Source organism: Alosa sapidissima, chromosome 18, assembly GCF_018492685.1.
Source record: "Alosa sapidissima isolate fAloSap1 chromosome 18, fAloSap1.pri, whole genome shotgun sequence".
NCBI classification, from domain to species: domain Eukaryota; kingdom Metazoa; phylum Chordata; class Actinopteri; order Clupeiformes; family Clupeidae; genus Alosa; species Alosa sapidissima.
The window spans coordinates 23,900,424-23,923,740 of record NC_055974.1 but is presented as its reverse complement, the minus strand read 5'-3'; the positions used below and the strand labels follow the sequence as shown (position 1 = coordinate 23,923,740).

The 23,317-nt window shown below is 41.8% G+C and overlaps 4 protein-coding genes across 6 annotated transcripts; 3 read left to right on the top strand and 1 right to left on the bottom strand.

The window, feature by feature from the left end:
• The first annotated feature begins 5,747 nt into the window (after nt 1–5,747).
• LOC121690326 (cornifelin homolog) lies at nt 5,748–8,828 on the top strand. Its single transcript, XM_042070811.1, has 3 exons — nt 5,748–5,862; nt 6,476–6,636; nt 8,616–8,828. The coding sequence occupies exons 1-3, from the start codon at nt 5,748–5,750 to the stop codon at nt 8,817–8,819; spliced, it is 480 nt and encodes a 159-aa protein (XP_041926745.1). The 3' UTR covers nt 8,820–8,828.
• Nucleotides 8,829–10,440: 1,612 nt separating this feature from the next.
• tifa (TRAF interacting protein with forkhead associated domain) lies at nt 10,441–13,333 on the bottom strand. Its single transcript, XM_042069023.1, has 3 exons — nt 13,265–13,333; nt 12,878–12,962; nt 10,441–11,379 (listed from the first exon to the last, which is right to left on the bottom strand). The coding sequence occupies exon 3, from the start codon at nt 11,341–11,343 to the stop codon at nt 10,780–10,782; it is 564 nt and encodes a 187-aa protein (XP_041924957.1). The 5' UTR covers nt 11,344–11,379; nt 12,878–12,962; nt 13,265–13,333; the 3' UTR covers nt 10,441–10,779.
• A 210-nt stretch (nt 13,334–13,543) lies between these two features.
• Nucleotides 13,544–17,294, top strand: rbm4.3 (RNA binding motif protein 4.3). The gene is made up of 4 exons (XM_042069020.1): nt 13,544–13,576; nt 14,983–15,408; nt 15,537–16,218; nt 16,589–17,294. The coding sequence occupies exons 2-3, from the start codon at nt 15,000–15,002 to the stop codon at nt 16,184–16,186; spliced, it is 1,059 nt and encodes a 352-aa protein (XP_041924954.1). The 5' UTR covers nt 13,544–13,576; nt 14,983–14,999; the 3' UTR covers nt 16,187–16,218; nt 16,589–17,294.
• Nucleotides 17,295–18,798: 1,504 nt separating this feature from the next.
• On the top strand, nt 18,799–23,287 carry LOC121690511 (RNA-binding protein 4.1-like). Of its 3 annotated transcripts, none has more exons than XM_042071098.1 (4): nt 18,799–18,940; nt 19,967–20,414; nt 20,883–21,706; nt 21,941–23,287. In XM_042071098.1, the coding sequence occupies exons 2-3, from the start codon at nt 19,991–19,993 to the stop codon at nt 21,683–21,685; spliced, it is 1,227 nt and encodes a 408-aa protein (XP_041927032.1). In that variant the 5' UTR covers nt 18,799–18,940; nt 19,967–19,990; the 3' UTR covers nt 21,686–21,706; nt 21,941–23,287. The 3 variants fall into 3 exon arrangements, with proteins under 3 accessions (XP_041927032.1, XP_041927033.1, XP_041927034.1); XM_042071099.1 differs by lacking the exon at nt 18,799–18,940 and adding an exon at nt 19,175–19,307; XM_042071100.1 differs by lacking the exon at nt 18,799–18,940 and adding an exon at nt 19,386–19,409.
• Nucleotides 23,288–23,317: the final 30 nt, after the last annotated feature.

Sequence of the window (23,317 nt, the reverse complement as noted above, 5' to 3'; positions counted from 1 at the left end):
GATTTGTTGGTCACAATTCCGTCACAAACCTAGAGGACTACACGTTACGTCACGTTACAAAGTTAGCACACCCTTGTTAAAGTTGACTAAAAAGAGAGTAAAAAATCATTAACCTTAAAAAAATTAGCAAAAATCCAACCTCTAAGGACACCAATTTTCTTTGTGAATGAACAGGGGGCATAAGTAAGCACACCCCTATGTTATTCCCATAGAGGCAGGCAGATTTTTATTTTTAAAGGCAGACAGTTATTTCATGGATCCAGGGTACTATACATCCTGATAAAGTTCCCTTGGCCGAGCCCCACATCATCACATACCCTTCACCGTACCTAGAGATTGGCATGGTTTTATTTCAGTTAGCGTAATAGCAGAGGTGGAAAAAGTACCAATACCTTGATGAAATATTACTCAAGTACAAGTTAAAATACCGATCTGAAAATGTACTCAAGTAAAAGTAAAAAGTAGTTAATTTAAAATGTACTTTAAGTAAAAGTTACTTAGTTACTTTTGTTTTGTTTTTTTGGGGGGGGGGGGGGGTACCAGAACAACCAGTTTTACCAAAGACTTAATGAGGAGATACAGCACTCAAAAAATCCTCCATAGTAATGCATGGGGTTAGTTTGTAACGCCAATATGGCAGTTGTCTACACATCATATGTCTACACATATCACAACCCTTCCGCGGCAAAACGTCGACATGTGAATACATTGAGCCAATCATGTGGTGTGTTGTAAAATACATTGAGCCAATCATGTGGTGTGCTGTGAAGACATCGTGCCAGTCATCTGTGGTGATCTCGCTGCTGGAGCAAGATTGGTGTCGTGAAGCCTTACGCACACGCATTTCTGCTGAAATAGATGCACGATAAGTGCCCAAAAAGTGTTGCAATATGGCCGCCGAGTGGAGGTACTTGCCTGAAAAGGACGTTGAGAAATGGAGATCTATGTGAAAAATCACCGGAGTTCTCCTTTAAGTTTGAGCAGTAGTTGATTTTCAAAGTTAGTTGCACTCATCCTTGGGTCGCTTTGCAGTGAACAGTAATCCAGCACAACTGAAAAGCCCCTCACAGGCAGCTGAGGCAAGCAGGCCAATATTGAGTTGCAGAGAGTTTTTTTATTTGGAAATGAGCAGAAGGTTCAGCAGATTAGAGGGCATCGTACTGGGGGGAAAGTGGGAAGTATAGGGCCCCAATGGAGGAGAGGGCCCGTGAAAAGTGGAATACAGGGGGCACAACATTTTCACCAGGCATTAGTAATAACTCAGGTAATCCACACATAAAAAATCCAAACTACTCCACAAGTAGAATCATGTAATGAAGTGGAATAACACAGGGGAAAAGTATTGAACACGCTAAGAAAAAGCACTAAGGCAAGGAAAGGGAAGGAACGAGCTGGAATCTGTATAGAGAGTAGTTATCCTTTCTATGTGCAAATTAATATATGCTTGGTTAGTAGCCTACATATTGATAGGCTATAAAAAGGTTTTTCATTACCAAGGTGTCACACAAGAAATATTTCATGATGGATAAAAGCAAAAAGCTCTCCCAAGACCTTTGCAACCTTATTGTTGCAAAACATATCAATGAAACTGGTTACAGATGCCTTTCAAAACATCAGAATCTTCCAGTAAGCAGCATGGGAGCCATTATCTGCAAGTGGAAGAAACATCACTGCATCATCAACCAGCCATGCACAGGATCTCCTCGTAATATTTCTGACCAGGGAGTCAGAAGGATAGTCAATTCCAAGAGCCAAGGACCACTCGGAGAAAGCTCCAGAAAGACTTGAAGGCAGCCAATTCAATTAAATAGTTCTGGAAGTAACTAAAGATCAGGATTCACAAGAGGGACCCCTGGAATCTGTTTAGAACAATGGGCCAAAATCAGACCTGATACTGCGACCAATAAGTTTTGTCATACAGGAAATGTCTTGAAGCTGTCTTTACAAACAAAGGCTTTAACACAAAGTATTGAAGAAATTTCAGTAGGCACTTTAATACACAAAACTCTTATGTTTGGATTTTTTATATGTGTGTTAATATAATGTGTGGTGAACATTTCGAATAGACTCACTGGAAGTTTAGGCTAATTACTGGGAAAAAAAAAGCGTTCAATATATTTCCACCATATATTTATTTTACCTGAATATTTTAACTTCCAAATTAAATGTCAAAATGAATGTCAGACGAAATGTAAAGTTTGACTGACTGTATTTTGTATACAAATCATAGTGAAAACTGTGTAAGGTCACTCTCACTCTCTCTTGCTAAAGAGCTAATGGTTTAGTCCGCATGCACGATTCATAAGGTAGCCTAGTCTTGGCCTATCTTTTGTTTATTTAGTTGAGCATCGCTAGTAGTGGACCGCTAATTGTTTCGCTGCTGGTGCAATGTCTTTCTCCAAGAAAGCCAAGTCAGGTTACTAAAAACAAAGGCCAAAACAGGAAAAAGAGAGACATCAAAATGAGGGGAAACAACTGCTAATAAACTTCTTTCCAAAGAAAGGTGAGCACAAACGTCAAAACACGAAATCCCAGTGTTTGCTTAAATATCTCCGCAATCATTAGTGCTAAACCGAACTGAGACAACCGATTGGAATAGCGGAAAATAAATTTTCATTTCATGCATTTCGTGATCCAGTCTCCATCACTTTCAGAAAGACTGCATGGCACCAGCTTGATTCATGTCCTGTTGTAGGCTACATGCTGATCATTATCACTACTGGTTTAGGGCGCGATTTTTTTCTCTCCCTTTCCGTTTTCGTTAGTCTTAACTTTTTTTTTACTCAAGTAACGGATGGGATTTTTGATGTATCGAAGTACAATACTTAACTCAAAATGTAATCAAGTAAAATTTAAAATACCGATTTTATAAACTACTTAAAAAAATACAAAATACACAGAAAAACTACTCAATTAACGTGAGTAAATGTATTTCGTTACTTTCCACCTCTGCGTAATAGCTGGTGTAGCAGGCAGACCTTGTCTGCTTGCTTGCTCTTTCCTCCTGGTCTCTCCTGGCCCCTCTGCTAATGAGTGGGTAGGGCCAATCATTCAATTAGGCCCACCATGTGCTACTTTAGGAGCTCTACAGCAAGAAGCTCGGGAGGTTCCACTGTTTGTCCCTCGGCTGAGCACTGGGGTCTACCGACCGTCAGGTATGTTGCTGCCCTAATGCTGTAGACTAAAATGTGCTTGGTTTAGCTAAACTCCATTTCTCTGTAGCCCTGTAGAGGGATGGATATGCTATCCTCATCTGCTGTCAGTGGGAAAATTGCCATAGAGAAGAATATGGGTATGTATAGCTCTAAAATAAATGGATGTTTGGGGAAATGGTATCAGGTTTGATGTATTTTGTTTTGTCTTCCAGGTAGCACGGCTATTCCATCCGCGTTGCCCTCAGCGTAGGTCGTGCTGCTGTCTTGTCTTGTCTTAGTTTTGTTTGGTTTCTGTTTAGCTTTGCTTGCACTTGGCAACTGCCTGCATTGTACTTGTACCCTTTTTGTTTTACTTTACTTTTATCTTAGTTATCAAGTGTCTGTCTATCCATAGAGTCTGGGAGCAACAACTTTCAATTGTTTGTTAATTTGGCAGGCAGGGTTCTCGCTGGCGGGAGGCTAGTCAGTCACTTAGTGGGGGTGCAGTAAAGATGCACATTTTGGTGTGAATTATCAGAAATGTTTGCTGTGGTCTGCGGTGTTACTATTTGAGCTTTCTTGCTGTGCGTGTGCATGTGTGTGGGCTCTAGGGCACATTATCAGTAGTCTACCTCCCCCAGGTAAGCCCCTGCCTTGCTCATCCTGCTCTATCGTGCCTCCCCTATGGAATCTGTTAGTTGTGATCAATTTTAAAATAAAAGAGCAACTAGACGACATAATAAATATTTTTGTACTTTCATAACTCGGATTAGTCTTGTCTTTTTGCAGCTATCCCCCCCCCCCCCCTTTCCCTGGCTTCAGTTCAATAAACTTGGTCATGTTTTCCCTGGAATTCATGTCTCTGCCTCATGTATACGAACCTGTGTGCAATTGTGTGTTTTCTTAACTCATTCTCTGGGTGCTAGGCCCAGGGTGGCGTAGTCTGGCTACAGTGGCTGTTAGTGCAGCTTTCCCTCTTCGAAAACCTCGCCCTGCTACACTGGTTTGATTTGCATTGAGAGATGATCTTATGGAAAGTACCCCATGCCAGTCTCTATGGGAATGTAACATAGGGATGTGCTTAAATAAATAAATGTTCTTCCCTCCATATGGAGGGAAGAACATTTATTTATTTACGATACATTTTTCATTCACAAAGAAAATTGGTGTCCTTAGAGGGTAGATTTGTCCTAATTTTAAGGCATTAACTATTTTCAAAAGATTTTTATTCCTCTTTTTAGTCAATTTTAGCATGGTTGTGCTAACTTTGTAACGTGACTGTATATGACCCGTCGGTGACACATGCTGGTTAAGATGAACATACAGCATCTTATCATATACTGGGATGCCTTGATAACAAAAATGATCATTTCATTTCCACAAAAAAAAGTCGGCCTCTACTCAGACTCCTTCACCTTGCTCACTACAGTAGCTGTGGGTTGTTAGGAATATAAATATATACAAATACATAGACACGCCAGTAAATGGTGAATTGAGGCCAATGGGAATCTGTGATGTAGGCAAGAGGCCCTCGTCAACTCCCTCCCTCAGGTGCGTGTCTATCTGTATCCACCTGTACCTGTGAGTATTGACTCACTTGCACAGCGCCCTGACCGTGGCATCACCTGGCTGCATCCCACAGTAAGTCACCTGTTGAGATTCTGATTTCTGTCGATTCTGTAACTGTCTCCAGAATAATGTCCGGTGGTAACAAATAAAAATGTAATTGTTTGCTCAGACATTCTGCCCATTGTGCTAATCAATAGACTAAATTCTTGTTTGTTCCCTTCTTAGTTTTAACGTGTGTGTGTGTGTGTGTGTGTGTGTGCGTACGCTGTTCCTCCTCCAAATGAATAAGGAAAGGTGCTGTTAGTTTCTCTGCGGGGACAATGGCCCTTGTAATATAGCTGACATGTAAGTTGCCTGCAAAATGAAGTAAAAAAAAAAAGGAGGGGGTTGGTATATTGTGTTTTTTTTTTTTTTTTTTTTTTTTTTTTTTTTTTTAAAACAGTTGTTCAGATGGATGCAGTGCTTTGGGCCTTTTGCTGGAAGTCCTAAGGCTTTAGTGAAATGTGTGGGCTATTCTGATTTAGACACATTCTACTTTCTGATTCCCAAAACAAATTAGTTAGTTGAAAGTTCCTCATTCTGTAAGTCACTTTGGATAAAAGTATATGCTATATGCTTCTTGGATGTTAAAAATGGCCTTTATGGCTGAATTTGTCTGACATGTTGACTAATGGTAATAGGGTAGGCCTACTGAATAGCCAAGTGATCTTGAAGGCGTTTTAAATTAAAGCTTGCAGGCTCCATTTTCTCCAATAATAATGTTGGAGCAGCAATAGTTTTGCCGTTCAAGATCGAAAGTACACAGTGCAAAAAAAAAAAACATTTTCCTCTGTGGAATGGTGGAAAGCTGAAGAGTGGTTCTCTAATTCTGACTTCAGAGCAGTCATTTGTGTTTCAGCTGTTTGAACAGCAGTGTCTACTGAATGTAATTAAAGGTGATTCTGTTTGTATTCTCAGTCCATTAGACTTTCATCTCCTCTGCCATCAGTTAGAGCCCCTGAAGACCTCATCCCTACTTAGCTCTGTGTTCTTGTGAGCGTTGTCATGGCGGTGTACCCAGCAGTCACACTGCAGCCAGGCATGTTCCGCTCCCCAGAGAACCTTAAGACGGAACCCTGGGTCAGTGGGCTCTTCGACTGTTGTGAGGACATGGGCATCTGTGCGTACAGCCGACATTTAAGAGTTATTTAAATATTTGGACAAAGGAAGAATTTCAGCACTGAAACAACTTCTTTAAAGGTGCCATGTGTAATATCCGCCAAAAAATCAATTCATACTCCACATTCCATAAAAGATGGAGGCAGTATACCTCCAGAAAGTGAGTTGGTCTACCCTAGAGTAACAACCGAGAAACGTGTATTGCAGTTTGGCTGGCGGTTATGTTGCCCGCATACCGCCTCCCATGGCCGAAGCTGGTATTATGACACCTGTCGGGCTGTGGCTAGTAATTTAGCATGCTAATTCTGGTTGATATCTCTGCAGCACTAAACCGTGTCATATTTTTAATGACATCACCCTTATTTCTTCTCATTCTTTTGATGCGTGTAGCTCATTTTTTGGATATTTTTACCTCAATTCTTACACATGGCACCTTTTTAAAGGAGTTATAAAATTAAATCTATATTTTAACTTGAATAATAATTTAACTTAAATAATGTAATAAAAGAGTGAAGGTCTTTGGTACATGCTGTAATGTCTGGCTTCACAGTTACACCCACTCCCGTGTGTGTGTATATATAGTATAGGTATATACTGTGTGTGTGTGTTTGCAGGTTGCTTTGGCTTCTGGTGCCTTCCGTGTCTCATGTGTCGTACTTCCCAAGAAATGGGAGAGGGTCTTTGTCTCCCCCTGGTGGATATGCTCCTCGCAGCACCAGTCCCCCCAATCGCCCTGGCCTTAAGGGTCTCACTGAGGGAGAGGAACCGTATTCAGGTAATGATTTTATTGAAGTAGTTATATTTATGGTCAGAGTAATTGTGATGGTATAGTCTAGAATGTTAAAATCATGTCAGAAGGGGTAACAACCCAACAAGCAAATAAAAATGTATCTTGTTTTTATATATTCGATATCTTTGCCATTCTTGGCAATTGGCATGGCGTGCTCCGCCGCTTAACCTGTGGCCTGAGCGCCAGATGGGATTATCAGGCTTGAGATGGCCCTGAGGAAAATGGACACCCCCCCCCCCCCCCCCCCCCTCTCTCTCTCTCTCTCTCTCTCTCTCTCTCTCTCTCTCTCTCTCTCTCTCTCTCTCTCTCTCTCTCTCTCTCTCTCTGTGCATGCATGTGTAAGTCGTGTGTGTGTGTGTGCCGAGCCACCCATTCTTTTCCACATTTGTCCAATCAACTTTTGAATAATTTTTACTGTAGCAATCTACCCAGAAGTAATAGTTTAACATTTTTTTTTTATTTTGGGACTTCCTCTCTGGCAAAGGGTGATTCAAGGGAACTTTAATGAAAAGGAATTTGAATTGGCCTATTTTTCAAAACTGATGGTAAACCTGACTTAAAAAGAAAAGTATTGCACTTGTTGAAGAGTTTATAGAGAAAAGAATAAGTGGTCATGGGTCTTCACATATTTTGTTACATCTTCCATTGCCAAATGCCATTCACTAAAAACAGAAGCTGGCTGATCAACAAATTGGGTGTGACATAGCATTTATTAAACATGATGAGCCTTTCTTATCAGTGTTTTAAAGTTGTGTAGCCCTACATTTAGACAGGGGTCTAGTGGTAAAATAAATGAATTCTGTGATCACGGTAAAGTGGACTAGCAGTATCGGATTTTTAAAAAAGGGATTCAGAACATGTTTGATGGTGGAGGTTATTGTCCAATGTTTATAACAATACTAGTGGTATTAAATGGTTCCTAGAGTGTTGATGAGTGTACATATTATGAATGTGGATAATACAGTATTTTTGAATGTTAAATGTTGCAATTGAATAAACTCTTTTGAGAGGTGGATAAACTCTTTCTGGAATTTCAGAGGTGGACAAACTGTTTACTGCGTTTAGCCTCCTCTACAGCCCTGATTTTAGATGTTCCCTTTAACACGATGATAATGTCCCACTTTTTTACGGTATGCTTTTATGGCAACTTGGGATCATCTTCACATTCATTTAAATGGTATTTAAAGGATGGATAAACATCCTTTTCTAATTCTCAAGAAAAGCTTTTACAACAAATTTAAATTTTACCAGCACACTGCCACCTGTCCTGTTGCTGGGGTATACGAGGTGTTGCCATGGTGTTCTACATCCTACTGATGTATTTTCACGAGTTTTCTTTGGGGTAGCAGTGTCGTCCAGCGACCGGAAGACTGTTGGTTTGAACCCTGACCCTGTCAAAGTGTCCTTTAGCAAGACACTCAACCCTTAAGTGCTCCTAATGTGCAGGTTGACGCCTTGCATGGCAGCCTCTGCCATCGAAACTGAGACTTAACGCAAAGAGTGTGAATGGATGAATGTGAGGCAGGGAATTTGCATGAAAAAGGCAATTGCTCAGAGGAGTGGAAAAGAGCTATATAAATGCTTATTAAAACCTTGCACCATGCAGGGGCCCTACAAGGAATATAATATGGGCCCTCCCAATAATAATAATGATGGCCATTATGTTCTATGGGTTATCCCTGTCAGTGCATGGCCCTTTGAGTAGCCTATATCCACACACCACCACCACACCTGATGCCTCTGACCATACAATACATACAATACCTTGAATTTCCCCTTGGGGATCAATAAAGTATCTATCTATCTATCTATCTACAAGACTGCTCTTTTTCTCGTTTACAAACTTCACTGCACGTCTTTATCAACTTTACTTTGCCTTTTGTCCATGAAATGTAATGTGCTTGGAATCCCTTCCTCTTCCCTTGGAATCCCTTTGTTGCTACACCTCCCCCGTCCCCTCCCAGGGTTCTGTGTGTGACGACTGTTGCATGGTCACCTGCTGCATGTGGTGCGTCTGGTGTCAGATGGCACGGGAGGTCAGGAAGAGGCGCCAGCCGCTGCCCAACAATGCTCAGATAACCGTCTGCGTCACTGCACCACAGGCCTATCAACCTCCGATGGTGATGCCCCTGCATGTGCCAGTGTACCCACCGCCATACCCAAACTGACATGATCATTTTGTGCGGTGATTTATGCATTTAGTTTCCTTTCACTGCTGTATTGGGCTTCTGAAGGATATCAATGATCTTAAAAGTTCATGTCAGGTTGGTTATCGGTCCTAAAATAAATAAGGTAGATAATTTTGTCATTTGGTAATTGTTTGATTACTAGATTGGTCAATAATAGTAATAATAATACAAAAAGAAATATGATCAGGAAACAATATTACTAAAGTGACACTGATTAAATATCATACACAGAAGCATAATCTGCATGTAGCTAATTTGTCAAGCCCATGCTGTTTTTGTGTTGTAGTTCAAATGGAATGGTACTCTGTTACATAAAGCTAAAGCTTTAACACACACACACACATCTTTACATTGTAGGAGGGCACAAATATTAAATAAAAATATAAAGCCTTAACTCTCTTTTGAAAATAAGTTTGAGTGATTCAGTAACTTCTTTTTCATGATATTCACAGTCAGTGACTTCAGTAATTCACCCGACTGCCCTTTGATTGTGGTCAGAAAATGTTTCCACTAAAACGAGGGGACTTGTATGATTGCACAGGAATGTTAGGGAGTGAATATGGGCTTTCCACACATTAATCAGCTCCTTTACACCAGGGCCACCTGCCTCCCCCAACCCTGGGAGATTGTCGGCATGTGCTGTGTCATCGTCAAATTTGATGAAGTGTCTCCTTTGGGAGGGAAATGGTGCAGCTGTTTACATATGAAAAAAACAAGAGAAGAGGTCAAGGCATGACCAGAGAGGAAACCTGTGTCAGCAGGGAATTGTGTCTTTGACTGTGAACTGTTTATACATGTCCACAAGCCGTTCATGCGTCCAATCTCTTGACATTTGAAGCAACACAATGCAGTTCTTACCTTAAAAAATTGAAAATTGACAACATTTTCCTACGTTGTGTTGCTTAATTAAAAAAAAAAAACTCTTCCACTATCTAAACTGAACTTTTGGCGTGATGTTTTGTTATCTAACAAAGAATAGTGTAGGAATGTGACTTGCTTATTGGTATCAGTTATATATCCTTTACAAGCACCATGTCTAACTTTAGAACCCTTCCATTGCTTTAACAATTATGATTCCTGGAATACTAGCTGATCCAAAGGGAGAGCCTGTCTGGGAAATTCCCACATGTGAGTCGTAGGAGAAGCAGTGTGTGTGTGTGTGTGTGTGTGTGTGGGGTGGGGGGGGGAAGCAATGGTCAGAGAGGGCAAAGGTGCCTGAGATTATGACCAGGAAGTAATAAGAAAAGACAAGACAAGCAGACGAGCTGTATTCTCAAGTCAATATCATGTTTTGTAGCAGGAGACACAATGGAATTGTAGCAGTTTAACAACCAATGCACATATTGTGTCATGTCTATACTGGTTTAAAAGTCCTGAGGTAGTAACTGGTTTTTAAAGTATGTGAAACACATACTTGCGGAATCTTTATCTGACCCCAACGATGATTGCACGCATGATGTTTGCCATTTGCACTGTGCGATATATGCATTGGTCTTGTTGATATGTATGGCATAAAACCGGCTGAGCAAGAAATGTGAAACTTTGGAAACATGAATCTTTCTAAGGACGCATGGGTATAGAATGTTTCACACGCACACACAACTGATTGTTCTGATTTTATTCATTCAAGTTAAGGCACAAAACGATAAAAGTTATTTGTACGAGAAAATGTAACTTGTTTTTTTTTATTAATTTGTCAGAGCATAATAGTCTTTGTATAAGACCGCTATTACACATCTATGTAGCCTTGGAGTGACTTGAGCTCAGGAAACTCATTTTATGGGTCAAACAAATTCATATTTAAAAATAATTGAATAAATAGACAGCATTTCAACACAGGTAAACATGATTTATACATAGTAGATATAAAAATGTCTTTCACTGACAACTCTTGAACTCAAGGCACAGGTGCTGTGCGAACTAAAGAGTAGTCTTCACATTAAAAATTGTGACATTCATCTGATTCTGTCGGTACATTACTGGGCTCTCTCCAAGAAAGGGTAACATCTCCAGACTCCATCACAGCCGTGGTGCCGGCCACCCCTACACCCATTTCCTGCGATGGTGCCACACTTCGACACTCAAACAGCACCTCAAAGTGGGTCTCGCAATCTCCAGGCTCCCGCAAAACCAACATTTCATATCGCCCAAAGCGAATCAGAGCCTTGTCGGGCAGCTCGGCTCCCACCAGGTGTCCCAGTTCGATGCCGTTGACCTGCAAGCGACCTTTGCGACTCAGGTTCTGCACGTTAAAATGCATTTCGGTACTACCAGGGGCACGGAAAGCCATCAGAGCCAGCTGCTTACGAGAGACCTTGGTGTCATTCAGGACAAACGGGCATGCTTCGGCCGCCCGACCCAACCTCACTGGGTCCTCCGCCTCCTGCTTGAACCTATTATTCATGGGCAGAGAGTTAAAGATGTTCTGAGGGTCAGGATGGTACAGCTGGATTCGTAGACAGGTCAACAGCTCTTCGGTGTCCGCCGTCTGAGAAACTGCCATGTTTGGTTAGGCTGCTTCGCACTCTTCGCTGCCAACCTAAGAGAAGACACAAACACAGTATTATGTTATGAACAGATTGTTTGAAGGTTATCCTTTTCACTCAAAAAAACACACTGGCATAGGCCCACACGAGTAGACCACTTGTACATCTACCATAGCCTATATCTTCCAATACACACACACAGGGGCGCTGCTAGAAAATGTGGGCCCTATGACAGAAATAATTCTGGGTCCCCCAAAATGCAAGGGGGTCCAGGGGCAATTGATAAGACTTAAAATATACTACATTAATTTATTAGAGCATATTACACAGCCTTTAAAAATCTACACTGGCATTCAACAATTGTTTTCCTAACACAATTTTAAGCAAGTCTATTGGGAGTTTGATCTCTTCACATAGACAACATCAATACAGTAGCTCCGGAGCAACTGTCTAGCAGCTTTACATAATGTAAAGGTGACACCTGTTAAACTCACCTCAGCATGACATTTACTGAAGGTAAAAAAATGTATACAAACCCAAAGCTGAAAACCCATTACAGGATGGGACATGAAACTACCTGTAAGAGCTATGTGACTACATGCACAGACTATGTGACAGTATGCACAAAATGAAGTGTCACCTAATGGCCACCTTACACCAAACAACTTTGAAAAGATTTCGGAAAGATTCTTGAAAGATTGAAGTCTTTTAACTAATGCCCCTTGAAAGATTGAACTTTTAACTAATTTTGGTGTAAGGAGGCCATTAGACAGTCTTCACTAATTTTCATAATTCATTTAACTACCCCCCCCTTCCTTATTTTCATATCAAAAAAGTTGGCAACCCTAGTATTCAGCACTACTTATACTACATGTAGTCCACGGTATTCTCTACTACGCTGCACAAATCATCTGCAAATTACTTTGAATAAAGATACCTACTAAATAAGTAAACATAAAGGACCAGTACAGAGATTCTCCAAATATTTTTGCTTTAATGCATAATCCACAGTCACAACCAACAACAACAAAAAACACAATGTGGGATCTGGAAATAGAACTTTTAGCCTATTTGCAGGTAGAAAAAAACAATTGGCTCCTGTAATAGACTTCTTATAAGCTTTGGCCATGCCGCACTGGATGAAAACAACATATCTCCAAGGGTAGGCTATCTGACCTTTGACATCATAATTTTAGTAGCCCAACAAGAACAATTCAGCAGTTTGGAATGTTACGTTATTGGTCTATTTTGTGCCGCAACTTTTCAAGTACGTTTGATTAGATTCATTTGCTATATTGTTAGGCCAATCGCTTCAAATGTTTCTTATTTTACCTCATCAGTCTACACAAAAATAAGGCTTTTCTTTTCTTTTCGTGTCATTTTTTTGTCATTCCACATTAAAATTAACGCCTAGGAAGCTAATTGTAAAACGTGTGCACTCGTTGTTGAGATGAGAGGTTCACAACATTTTAGCATTTAGGCTTCTACATCATGAACACGTGTCATTGAAGTCACATCGAAGTCACATGTAACACATGACCGACTACATACCAATGTTGTTTCTACTTCATGAAAGGATGCTCGATTCGCTTCTTCGGAGACGGTGTTTGAAGAAGAAAGACCAAATGAGATGAGCCTACCAACAACAGGAGAGGTCACACCCACATCAGGTTTTACTCCAGCGTTTCGCAACAACACCAGGCCACAGATTACTCTGTTTTCGCTTTCAGTTATTCAAGACAAAAAGGCATGCAATACGGAGGGAATATATCACTGAAATTTGTTTTACGTATGCATTATTACTTTTTGGAAAGTGTGGAGTGTAGTGTTGTGGAGTGTAGTGTTTTTTCGTATGACTTCAGTTTATCAAACCATAATTCGATACCAATATATTAAACCTCAGAATAAAGTCTGTTTTCTAAAATACAGAATACCTACCATGAAAAGTAACCAAAACAGCATTATTACAACAAAATCAGATGTTTCCCCTTATGAATTGCAAATACAGCGGATATCGGGGCAGAAAGGGTTGGCCAGAGCCTGACATTCTCTGGGTTGGCCCAATCATATTTTGCAACGCGCACAGTTCCCCGTTCATTGGTCAAGATTTCTGACTTATCAGTGTCAGATTGGTTCCTTTGTGAAAATGGGCGGACTCTGAACGATTTTACGACTGGTGAAAGGTTGACGGAATCACATTAGAGATTGTAGACCGAGGCCATCTTGACCGAGACGCACATCTACGGAAAGGTTAGTCACTTCTGTGTTCATATACTTATCGTTTAAAATAAAGTGAAGTTTCTCTGCAAAGCAATATTATTGACCAACTGTACTAATTTTCCAGAACAAAGGTAACATGAAATGTAGAACGAGTAATCCAACAAGGTAGCTAGCCAGTTAGCTTTCGTAGTTCCTCAAAATATGGCTAACTAGCTAACGTTAGTCAGTTAACGTTAGCTAACACTAGCTAGGTTCGCGCGGTTACTTGCATGTTCCATTCATTCTTTGAGGGGATTTGTGTTAATCTTTTACTGATATGTGGTGATAAAAATCAAATCAAGTCGAGCAACAAAATATTTCTAAGTCTAAATTACTTGGTGTTTTTGTTGTCCAGTGAACCTCGATTCACACTACATTTTATTTTACTTTTAGACTGAGGAAGAATTTTTGTGTGTATGGTAGCTAATTTAGCATGCTAACTAACTACCAGAATGGTTAGCAGGCTAACAACATGGACACACTTGCACGAGGTCGTCATGGGTTTCTGGTGCTTGCCTGACTTTGGATTTCGTTATTGTTTAGCTCAAGTGTAATGTTATTTGTGGTAATGCTTCGATGAGGTTTGAAAAGGGCACATCGATATTGTGCATTTTAAATACTGGGATTCGTTTGCTTTTGGGCCCCAGTAGCGTTACTCGAGAGGCCTGTATACATTGGCGCCAGTCAGCTGTCGTCGTCTTGTTAGCTGGTTGGCTCATGTGTATTACCTAGCACTTTCTCCGAAGGACTGCTGACGGCAGTTGTGCGAGGCAAAACTTAACGGTTTCCTATGGTGACCAACACGACCATGTTGAGTTGGCGGATTTCAGACGGAACGATCGTCGTCCTAGACACGACTGTTCGAAATTAAGCAGTATTTGCATTTGGTCTCGATATTTTCTAGAACGAGTTTCCGGGTCATTCATGCTTCCGCTTTCGGTTTGACGATACTGATAGGAGTTAGAACCATTCACCCGATATCGACAAACGTTAATCGAGCAGAGGTCCTGCTGTCAAACTGCCTGTAATATTAGATGGGGACTGAATGTTGTTTGAATAATTTATGTCTGTTGAGGAAAATTAAACGATGTTTGGTTTCAGTTTATGGAATATATTTAAGTATGTTACTGTATGGAAGATGCATGGGTATGTGTACTCATCCACGGACCAAATAAAATGTACTTTTGCTAGGTTAGTTGTGGTGGTTTTTGCCCCCTAATATATGTTTTTTTTTTTGTTTTTTTTTTGTATGTGAAATTAAAACATATGAAGTACATCCAACGTGTATGGTGGTGTTTATGGAGAAATTAGTTCAGCCAGCACTTCTTGTGACCTTACCTTTGATCACTGCCAGTTATTTGATCATTCTCTAATGGTTGCCTCTTTTGTCTTTCCAGGTAAATTGGCACCAAAGATGGTGAAGATTTTCGTTGGGAACCTTCCGCCTCAGGCGGAAACGGATGAGATCCAGGCCCTCTTTGCTCAGTATGGTACAGTGACTGAGTGTGCGATCATCAAGAACTTCGCTTTTGTTCACATGGAGGATCGCAAGAGTGCAACCAAAGCCATACGCAACTTGCATTTATATAAGTTGCACGGTGTACCTATAAATGTAGAGGCTAGCCATGGGAAGAACCAGGGCCCAATTAAATTGCATGTGGCTAATGTTGAGAAGGGCTCTGCAGATGCATTGCGAGCACTGTTTGAAGAATACGGCACAGTATCCGAGTGTTCGGTCGTCAAAAACTTCGCTTTTGTTCATATGCCCAATTCAGAGGAGGCTATGGACGCAATGAAGGGCTTGGCAAACGCTGAGTTCCAAGGTAAATTAGCAGTGTGAAAAACCCTAATTTAAAATATTCAGTACTTCTGTTAAGATTTTGGTTGAATTGAGGAATAATCGTTTTTTTTTTCTAAATTTCTGTTAATTTTAAATTTCTTGTTTATTTAGGCAAAAGGATTCATGTTCAGATCTCAAAGAGCCGCCCTAGGGGTGGTGATGAGGAGTACCAACATGGCCCCCCTGAAAGAGCAGGCTATTGGGGACCTCGTTTCCCTGGTGACCGCCCAGAACCCGGCCCGCCTGGTTATCCCAGGGGCCGGTTTGGCCCCCCTGTCTCTCACGGCTACCCCCCTGCCCCCCCTCCTCCTCCTCCCCCTCCCCCCAGACGCGCCCCGTACCCCGATCGCACATCCTCGTATGATCGCGATGGCTATGGGGTAGTCGACTACTACGAAAAGTACCGTGCCCGGCCGTATGGCATCACGTCCTACGATGACCGGCGTGTCAGCTCTGTGCCCCCTCCCCCACCACCCCCCTCGTCTGCCCTGATGAGAGAACGCCTGGGCGCCAGTACACTCGACCCCTACGAGCGTCGCCCCCTTCCTCCTCCGCCGTCCGCTTACTACGCTGCCCGAGACCGCAGCCCCATCCGACGGGCGCCACCCACTGCAGCGGCCCCGACAGGCAACGGCTATTCGTATGAGCGCTCCCGCCTCTCACCGCTGTCCATGTCCCGGAGCGCGTACGGAATGCCCCGAGCCCGGGACCCCTACGCAGACAGGGTGCCGCCCCCACCTCCGGCGCGCTACTCATACTAAAGATTACAGCCAGCGCCACACGTGTGCTCAAGGTGAGGATAGGTGTCCGATGCGATAAGCGATAAGTGTGCTGGAAGGCATTCTCCCTCCGTGCCATAAAGATTGGGTTTACATATTACTCCCAGGAAATGGTAGTGGCCTAACAGTGAGTGCCCTACTGCAGTAGCAAAGAAATGTCAAAGTGGGACATTAATTTTAAGTTTTGCCGACGTAAAGAATGTGTTCTAGTATTCTGTGGTTGGAAAAAAATGTTCATTACCTCAAGAAGGTAAACGTTTCAAACTTAACTTGAACCAAGAAGGAATGTAAAACAAACAGAAACTAATAGTTGTGTTAGTTAAATTGTATTAACAATTTTGTGTGTAGTAGCCGCTTGACTCATGTGGTTTGCTCTCTTTCCAGGTTTAAATTATTCGACAAGGTCGTCGTCGTCTCCTGATGCACACGGCGCATAACGCATCCCTACGTCTGGCGACGTGCGTTCCGTTCGGCGACGACTCATAGTGGAAGAGTTTGTAATGCGGACCTCCCGTCCTTAAAACACGCTTTTAGTCTCGTCACGTTTCCCCGTTTACTGGCTAAAACTTGTAAAGTTTGCATTTTTTGTTCTGCCTGCTTGTCCATAATAGAATACCTATATCTGTTTGAATTTGAGATGCCGCAAGACAGGTTGAATCCTTATAGCATAAAATGTAAACTGGATGTCGTTTAAGACGAGAGTTTTCATTCTTCATCATTGAGAATCAGTATCTTAACTGTGTGAGCTGAAACGGAACGCTTTCAGTTTAATTTAAGGAAAATTGACATTCTTTTTAATGTAATGGGCTATATGGTTTTAATTTGATACATCCGTGGTTGTATATTCGTTTAAAATAAATTACTTTTGTTTTCACAACATTCGTTTTGTTTATTGCCTATTGCTTATAATCTGGTGAAGGAAAATGCTAAATAGGCCTTTTTTGTTTAAAACTGTAAAACAGTACACAATGATTTGAGTGTGTAAGTGTGACTCGATAGCTCCTAATTAATCTAAAAGCAGTAAAATGTACGTACTTCCCTTTATATAAGTTTGGCTAAGGTCTTTTTAAATAAAATGAATTGAAATGCAGCGTCGTTTGGAATTTGTTGAGACCCATTATTGCTTAATGCTATGCTGATAGGTTATGATATTGCCCTCCATGTAATAATGGAAGGTAGTCAAGTAGTCTCACCCTGGTTGCACAAACGTGTCTGAAGCGAACAAAATGCTCATCCTTAACTATTCGATCACTCCTTGTCGCCTGTTTTAGGCCAGTTTGATGCGACGTAAATCAGAGCGTCCCTTGTAGCCTTCATCTTGGCTCGCAAAACTCTCCTCCAGCCATCCCTAGTTACGGTGTTAGTCATGACATGCCCCTCCATCTCATTTAGACACCATGATTATTTCTATAGGAAACTATACAGTAGGTCAGGGTTTCCTGAACTTGAAGGTAAATGGGATCAGTTTGATTAGGTTCATGGAATGGGCTGGTAACAGGTAAGTTGGGTAAACCATAATTTATGTGCACTGAATTGATATGTTTTTTTTTTTTTTTTTTTAGACTAAATTCACAATGTTGCATGTGCCTCCATATAAAGGTCATGAGAATGCATAATCAATAAACCTTGTGTGTGTGTGTGTGCTGCTCCCTTTTCCCTCTCCTCATCCCATGGGAGGCTTGAAGTCTGACCTTGTAATACTGAATACACCTGCTAACCAGACTGAATTCAGTTTAGGCTGAATTGAGAAGAGGTGAATTTGGAAATTAAGCTGAATGACTGAAATAAGACATGTTATCTGGCCTTGGTCAAGATGTTTCATTAGTATGAGGGGGGCCTTCCTAACAAGTGGCTTCAAGTCTTGAATTTGGATTTGTGCACATCTAATAAAGACAAAAGAACGACATATCTGAGTTAAGTTTCATTTTTACCTGTTCACTGATTAATTATTTGCTATAATTTGCCCTGGAACCTCTGGAGGAATGCATATCCCAGGTAATGAACGTGTATAACAAAATGAAAGTGAAATAGACAAACCACCATTTTGACAACTTGTATACTTGTCAGTCATCCATTTTGTAGGGTCATTAATAGATTGTAGTCCTAAGTGTTTAGGGGCTGAACAAACAGATGTTTTCACAATGTTAACGCAAAACATTGTAACGTTTATATAAACACTAGTTGTAAACATTGTCAGTAGATTTATGAATCATACTTAACTAAAGTCCATGGAAAACATGTTAACGTTGACCTGTCCTTTCAGTCGTGTGAATTTGTAAATTGTGTGTAGCAGACTCACTTAAATAAAGTGAAGGCAATACAGTGACCCAATGAAGTTTGGTTCTGTTTAAAGTATCTTGTAACGGGAAGGGTATGAAAATAGAAGTAATATTAATTGGTAATACACTGGAATGATAGGACAAAAAGTTTGTCTCAGAATTATTAGATAACTGGCTTTTCCGGAAAAGTAGCTCACAGAAATTCAAAGTAAAAGCCAACCGCCAGAGAAAAAAGAATAGTATCCCTAGATATTATTCGACGTGCTTTAACAGAAATGAGCCATTCTTGTTGGGTATTTGTGAGAAAATAGTTTTGAACTGTAATAATATTAAAATCAGAACGGAAATGCTCTTTGTCATTTATTGACGCTACTCTAAGCCGGAAATGCAAGGCAAGTGGTAACGACGCCATTTCATGTTTCATTCATTTGAATTGGCGGCCGCATTCGTAGTTTGGGTAAGACTCCTGATTTATTGTTATAAATTGGACAAATCTGGACGTTCTTGGCACTGTCCACAAATGCTCAATGTTTATTGTACTGTTTAGGATTGTATTTCATGAGTTGATTTCTCTGAAATACTTCAGCTGCTCATGTTCTCTCAACTTTGCATCGTCAGATGGCTAACACCTTTCGAGCTAGCTAGCATGCTCAGCTAGTGCTGTTTACTAGCTACGAAATGGATAGATTAGCTTCTAGCTACGGCTATGATGGCTATCTATCTACATTATGTAAGAAGTCAAGTGAGCTAACTTGCGTAGTACAACACCGCAATTGGAAATGGCATTTCAAGCGTGTGGGATTCAAATAAATCGTTAATACCGTGTAAGATATCGACTTGGTTTATTGACCGTGCAGAACTTTTGTCAAACTTGGCTTTTAGCTTTAATGAATGCTACTTGATGTTGGCGATCATGTTATGCTAAAGTTAGTTGCTGCTAATATTCCGCGTGATGTGGCTGGATGTGGTGGTTTCAATTTGTCGTTTACTATGCTATCCAACTTACTCCTCTATAACTTATTTTTGAGTGATGCTCGTGTTTCTTGTGCAATGTTACGGTATACGATGGTAGCTAACAAGTTATTGATTTTAACCTTAGACCTAATTAGGAACTAGATTGCTCCGGATCCGAAAAGTTGCTTAACTAACTTATCGTTAACGCTAGCTTCAGACCATGTAACATAAACGATACGCTGCAAAAGTAACAACTAGTTTGTCGTCTAAATATTGTGTAAACATGGAGTTTTCTAATACTTTTTTTTTTTAAATATCAATGCACAACTCCGTTCAGACATGTAATTTCTTAACTAAGAGTATACATTAATGTTAAGTTGGTGGCAATATTCGTCATGGTGGGGGACTCTTTGGCTTGGTTATTGTAACTCTGTAACCTGTCTTGGTAATAGGCTATGTATTTTAAGTATTAACAGCACATGGTAGTCATTGAAATTGCTAAATTGATTGTCTTTTTCTTGAATCCCAGGAGTAAAAGAAAAGGGAAATAAAAATGGTGAAGATATTTGTGGGCAATCTGTCTGAAAGTACCACAAAGGAGGAGCTACACTCTCTCTTCTCCGAATATGGCAAAATCACTGAGTGTGACATTGTGAAGAATTTCGGCTTTGTTCACATGGAGGAACAGTCTGATGCAGAAGAGGCCATCCGCAACCTTCATCACCACATGATGAATGGTCAGGCCATCAATGTGGAGCTTAGCAAGGGTAAACCGAAGAACAGGTCCAGGGGCTCAACAAAGCTGTACGTGAGTAATATCAGCACCACTTGCACCAACCAGGAGCTGCGTGCCAAGTTTGAGGAGTATGGCCCTGTGTTGGAGTGTGACATTGTCAAGGACTACGCGTTTGTACATCTGGAGAGAGAGGAGGATGCCCTGTCCGCCATCAAAGGCTTGGACAACTCGGCTTTCCAAGGTGAACAAACTATGAGCACAGGGTGGCTAGCCGGTTCATGTCAGTCTTGTAGAAACGGCGTGTTGTGTAGCAGTGAGAATACAATAGTGCTCAAGTGCCGTCCTGTTGCCTCTAGTAATGCTTTTGATTCAGCAATCAACCCTTGTAAGACATTCAGTAAAGACAAATGCGTGGTAGTATGTACATCCTAGGCCCAGTGCTGAAGCATTGTACTCTACTTTTTATGAAATGACTGGAGAAGATGTTTTGGCGTCTTATTCTCAACTGATGAGACTTCTCGAACTGTTCTGAAATGCTTTGCCAGTCAAGCCTATGTAGTGCTCCTTGACAACCTTTTCTCTCAATTTCAGTACATTAAGGTAAACTTGTCATCCCCACGCCCTTTTAACTGACTTGAGATTGGAGTGGTTGTGCAGAGAAAGCGAAAACGTGTCCTGAAAATGCCTGTCTTCTTTTCCTTCTCAAAAGGCAAGCTGATGAACGTACAGCTGTCCACCAGTCGGCTGCGTACCGTGCCCGGAATGGGAGACCACGCCGGGTGTTACGTCTGCGGGAAACCGGGCCACTGGTCCAAAGACTGCCCACGGGGGCAGAACGGTAGCTATGGCGACGGAGGCGGTTTCCGCGGCGGCCGGGGGTACCCACCGGGACCTCCAGGCTTTGGCAGGGGCGGCCCCGGCGGATACGGTGGTGGCCCTGGGATGCTTCGTGTCCCTCCTGACTACATGGGAAGTCCAATGTACGGCCGAGTGGCGGGTTACCCTGGGGCGTCCCCCATGAGCCGTCACCCTGGCTACGCTCCGGCGCGGGACTACGGTAGTGACGGCAGAGACCAGTACGGCAGTAGATCGGCAATGTCTTACCCAGACAGGTCTGCGGCCTACGATCGCGACCGCTACTCGGCAACCATCGACTACTACGAAAAATACAGGGCTCGTCCTTACAGTTCCAGCTACCCGGACGAACGCCGTATCTCCATTCCTCCTCCCCCCCCGCCTCCTTCCTCGGCTGTCCTGTCACGGATGAGGCTGTCCTCCGGCCTCGACCCGTATGACCGTCCACTGGCCAGCGGCGCTTCCACAGTCTCTGCGGCCTCCGCGTCCTACTACGCGCGGGACCGCAGTCCCATAAGGCGTGTGTCTGGCGGCGGCGGTGCCACCTCGAGCTACGCGTACGAGCGCTCACGCCTCTCCCCGGTGTCCAGGAGTTCTTCCTATGCCGTGTCGCGGTCCAGGGAGGCCTATGGAGAGCGAGCACGCTATGCATACTAATGTAAAGGCATGCACGCCAAGGTGAGCCAACAACGGTGCCAAAATGGTCAGACATGTGATTTTGTGCTCAATCTGATAGGTGCTAATCGGCTTCTCATTACAGTTGCACTAAAACTTGCACTTTATACAAAGAGTTCAGAAAAATCTAGAGAAATGGCCATAAAGCATTATCTTTAAACAAACAAAAACAAGCAAGGTGATTAAAAAAAAAAAAAAGCTCGTTACTCATCAGAAAATGCTTTGCTCTTTTTCTAGGTGTGTTGAATCTGCAGGAATTTCCGTCGCGCCCATACCCGTGGCTTGTTGGCGTGATCCCGGCTAAACCGTTTAGTTTTGGAATTGCGTTTTGAGAGGTGCCCGGTGGATCTGGCTAACGTGTGTCTCTTGTGGGCACGGTGTGTTGGTCCTGGGCTGGTGGATGGTTATCTTAGTCGACTTAATAGCCCTGCTCTTTCACACATGCGAATGCCGCTGATATACCCAATAATTTCTCTGATTCTGATGTTTTACAGGAAACATCTTTCAGTCTGATGTTTTTTTCCCCCTCAGTTTCTTTTGCCGTTTGATTGTTCAGTTCATTGATCATTTATGAATTTAAAATCGCAACAGTGTCAGTGTGTAACTACGAATACTACTTCTGTGCGTTCTTTTTCTTTATTTTTAAAAAAAAAAATCTGGCACATACTCCTGAACATGATTTTGTAACATCGGGTGTTTTTGGGCGTTCTGTTTCTTGCCTTGCTTGTGTAACAATACAGTAAAATTCACGTCCACTTTGTCATTCTTATGACACATTTATATTGTCAGGAATTGTCACAATTGTATCTTAAAATTAATTCTGCCATTTTTTTTTTCTTTCCTGTTTTATGACTCTTTTGGTTTGGGAGTGTGTATGTATGTGATGTGCAGACAGTCCGTGTGATGGCTTGTGAGCTTTTTGTTGTGAGGACAATCTGCTAGACTTTTCAGGTCCTAAAGATTTTATGAGTGGATAAAAGCTTAGCTGCTATCAAGTCAAAACAGCAAAAACATTCCAATTTTCAGAATTCCCCGGCTGTTTTAAAAGGGTGCCCTCTAATGTGAACTGTCAAATTCAAAGTTTCACACAAGTTTAAATTAATAAAATTGCTGCCATGTCTTGAAGCTATTTTTGGTGACTAGAAGTACTCATTGTTAGTGTTCGCCCGTCACTATATTTGTACGTTTGGTTTTTGGGGACTGTCTGCATATTGTATGTTCTGTCTCGACTGCAGAAACCAAGAACTACTGCTCGTGAAGAGGTGACACGTACAAAACGGAAGGTGCAGCCTTTTTGTCGCCGGCAAGAGCGCCAACAGACTTGCATCAACCGACTGCTGAAAAACTTCTGTTGACAGTGCTGACTTTGGAAGTAAAGAGTTTTATAGCAATATAAGTGGGAATGAGCAAAATGTCACTCAGGACTGTCATCTTTGCGCCAACGGGCTTGTTGGGTGGGTGCCTTGGTAATCTCCGTGGATCCCTTCGCAGTGGTTTTCTGTAGTTTGTATATTTCCTACCAGTTTCAGAGCGTGTGCATTTTTGAACTATTTTTTTGTAATAAACCAAAATATTTTGGTGAAATGCGACTTGTTTGGTTATTATATAACGGTT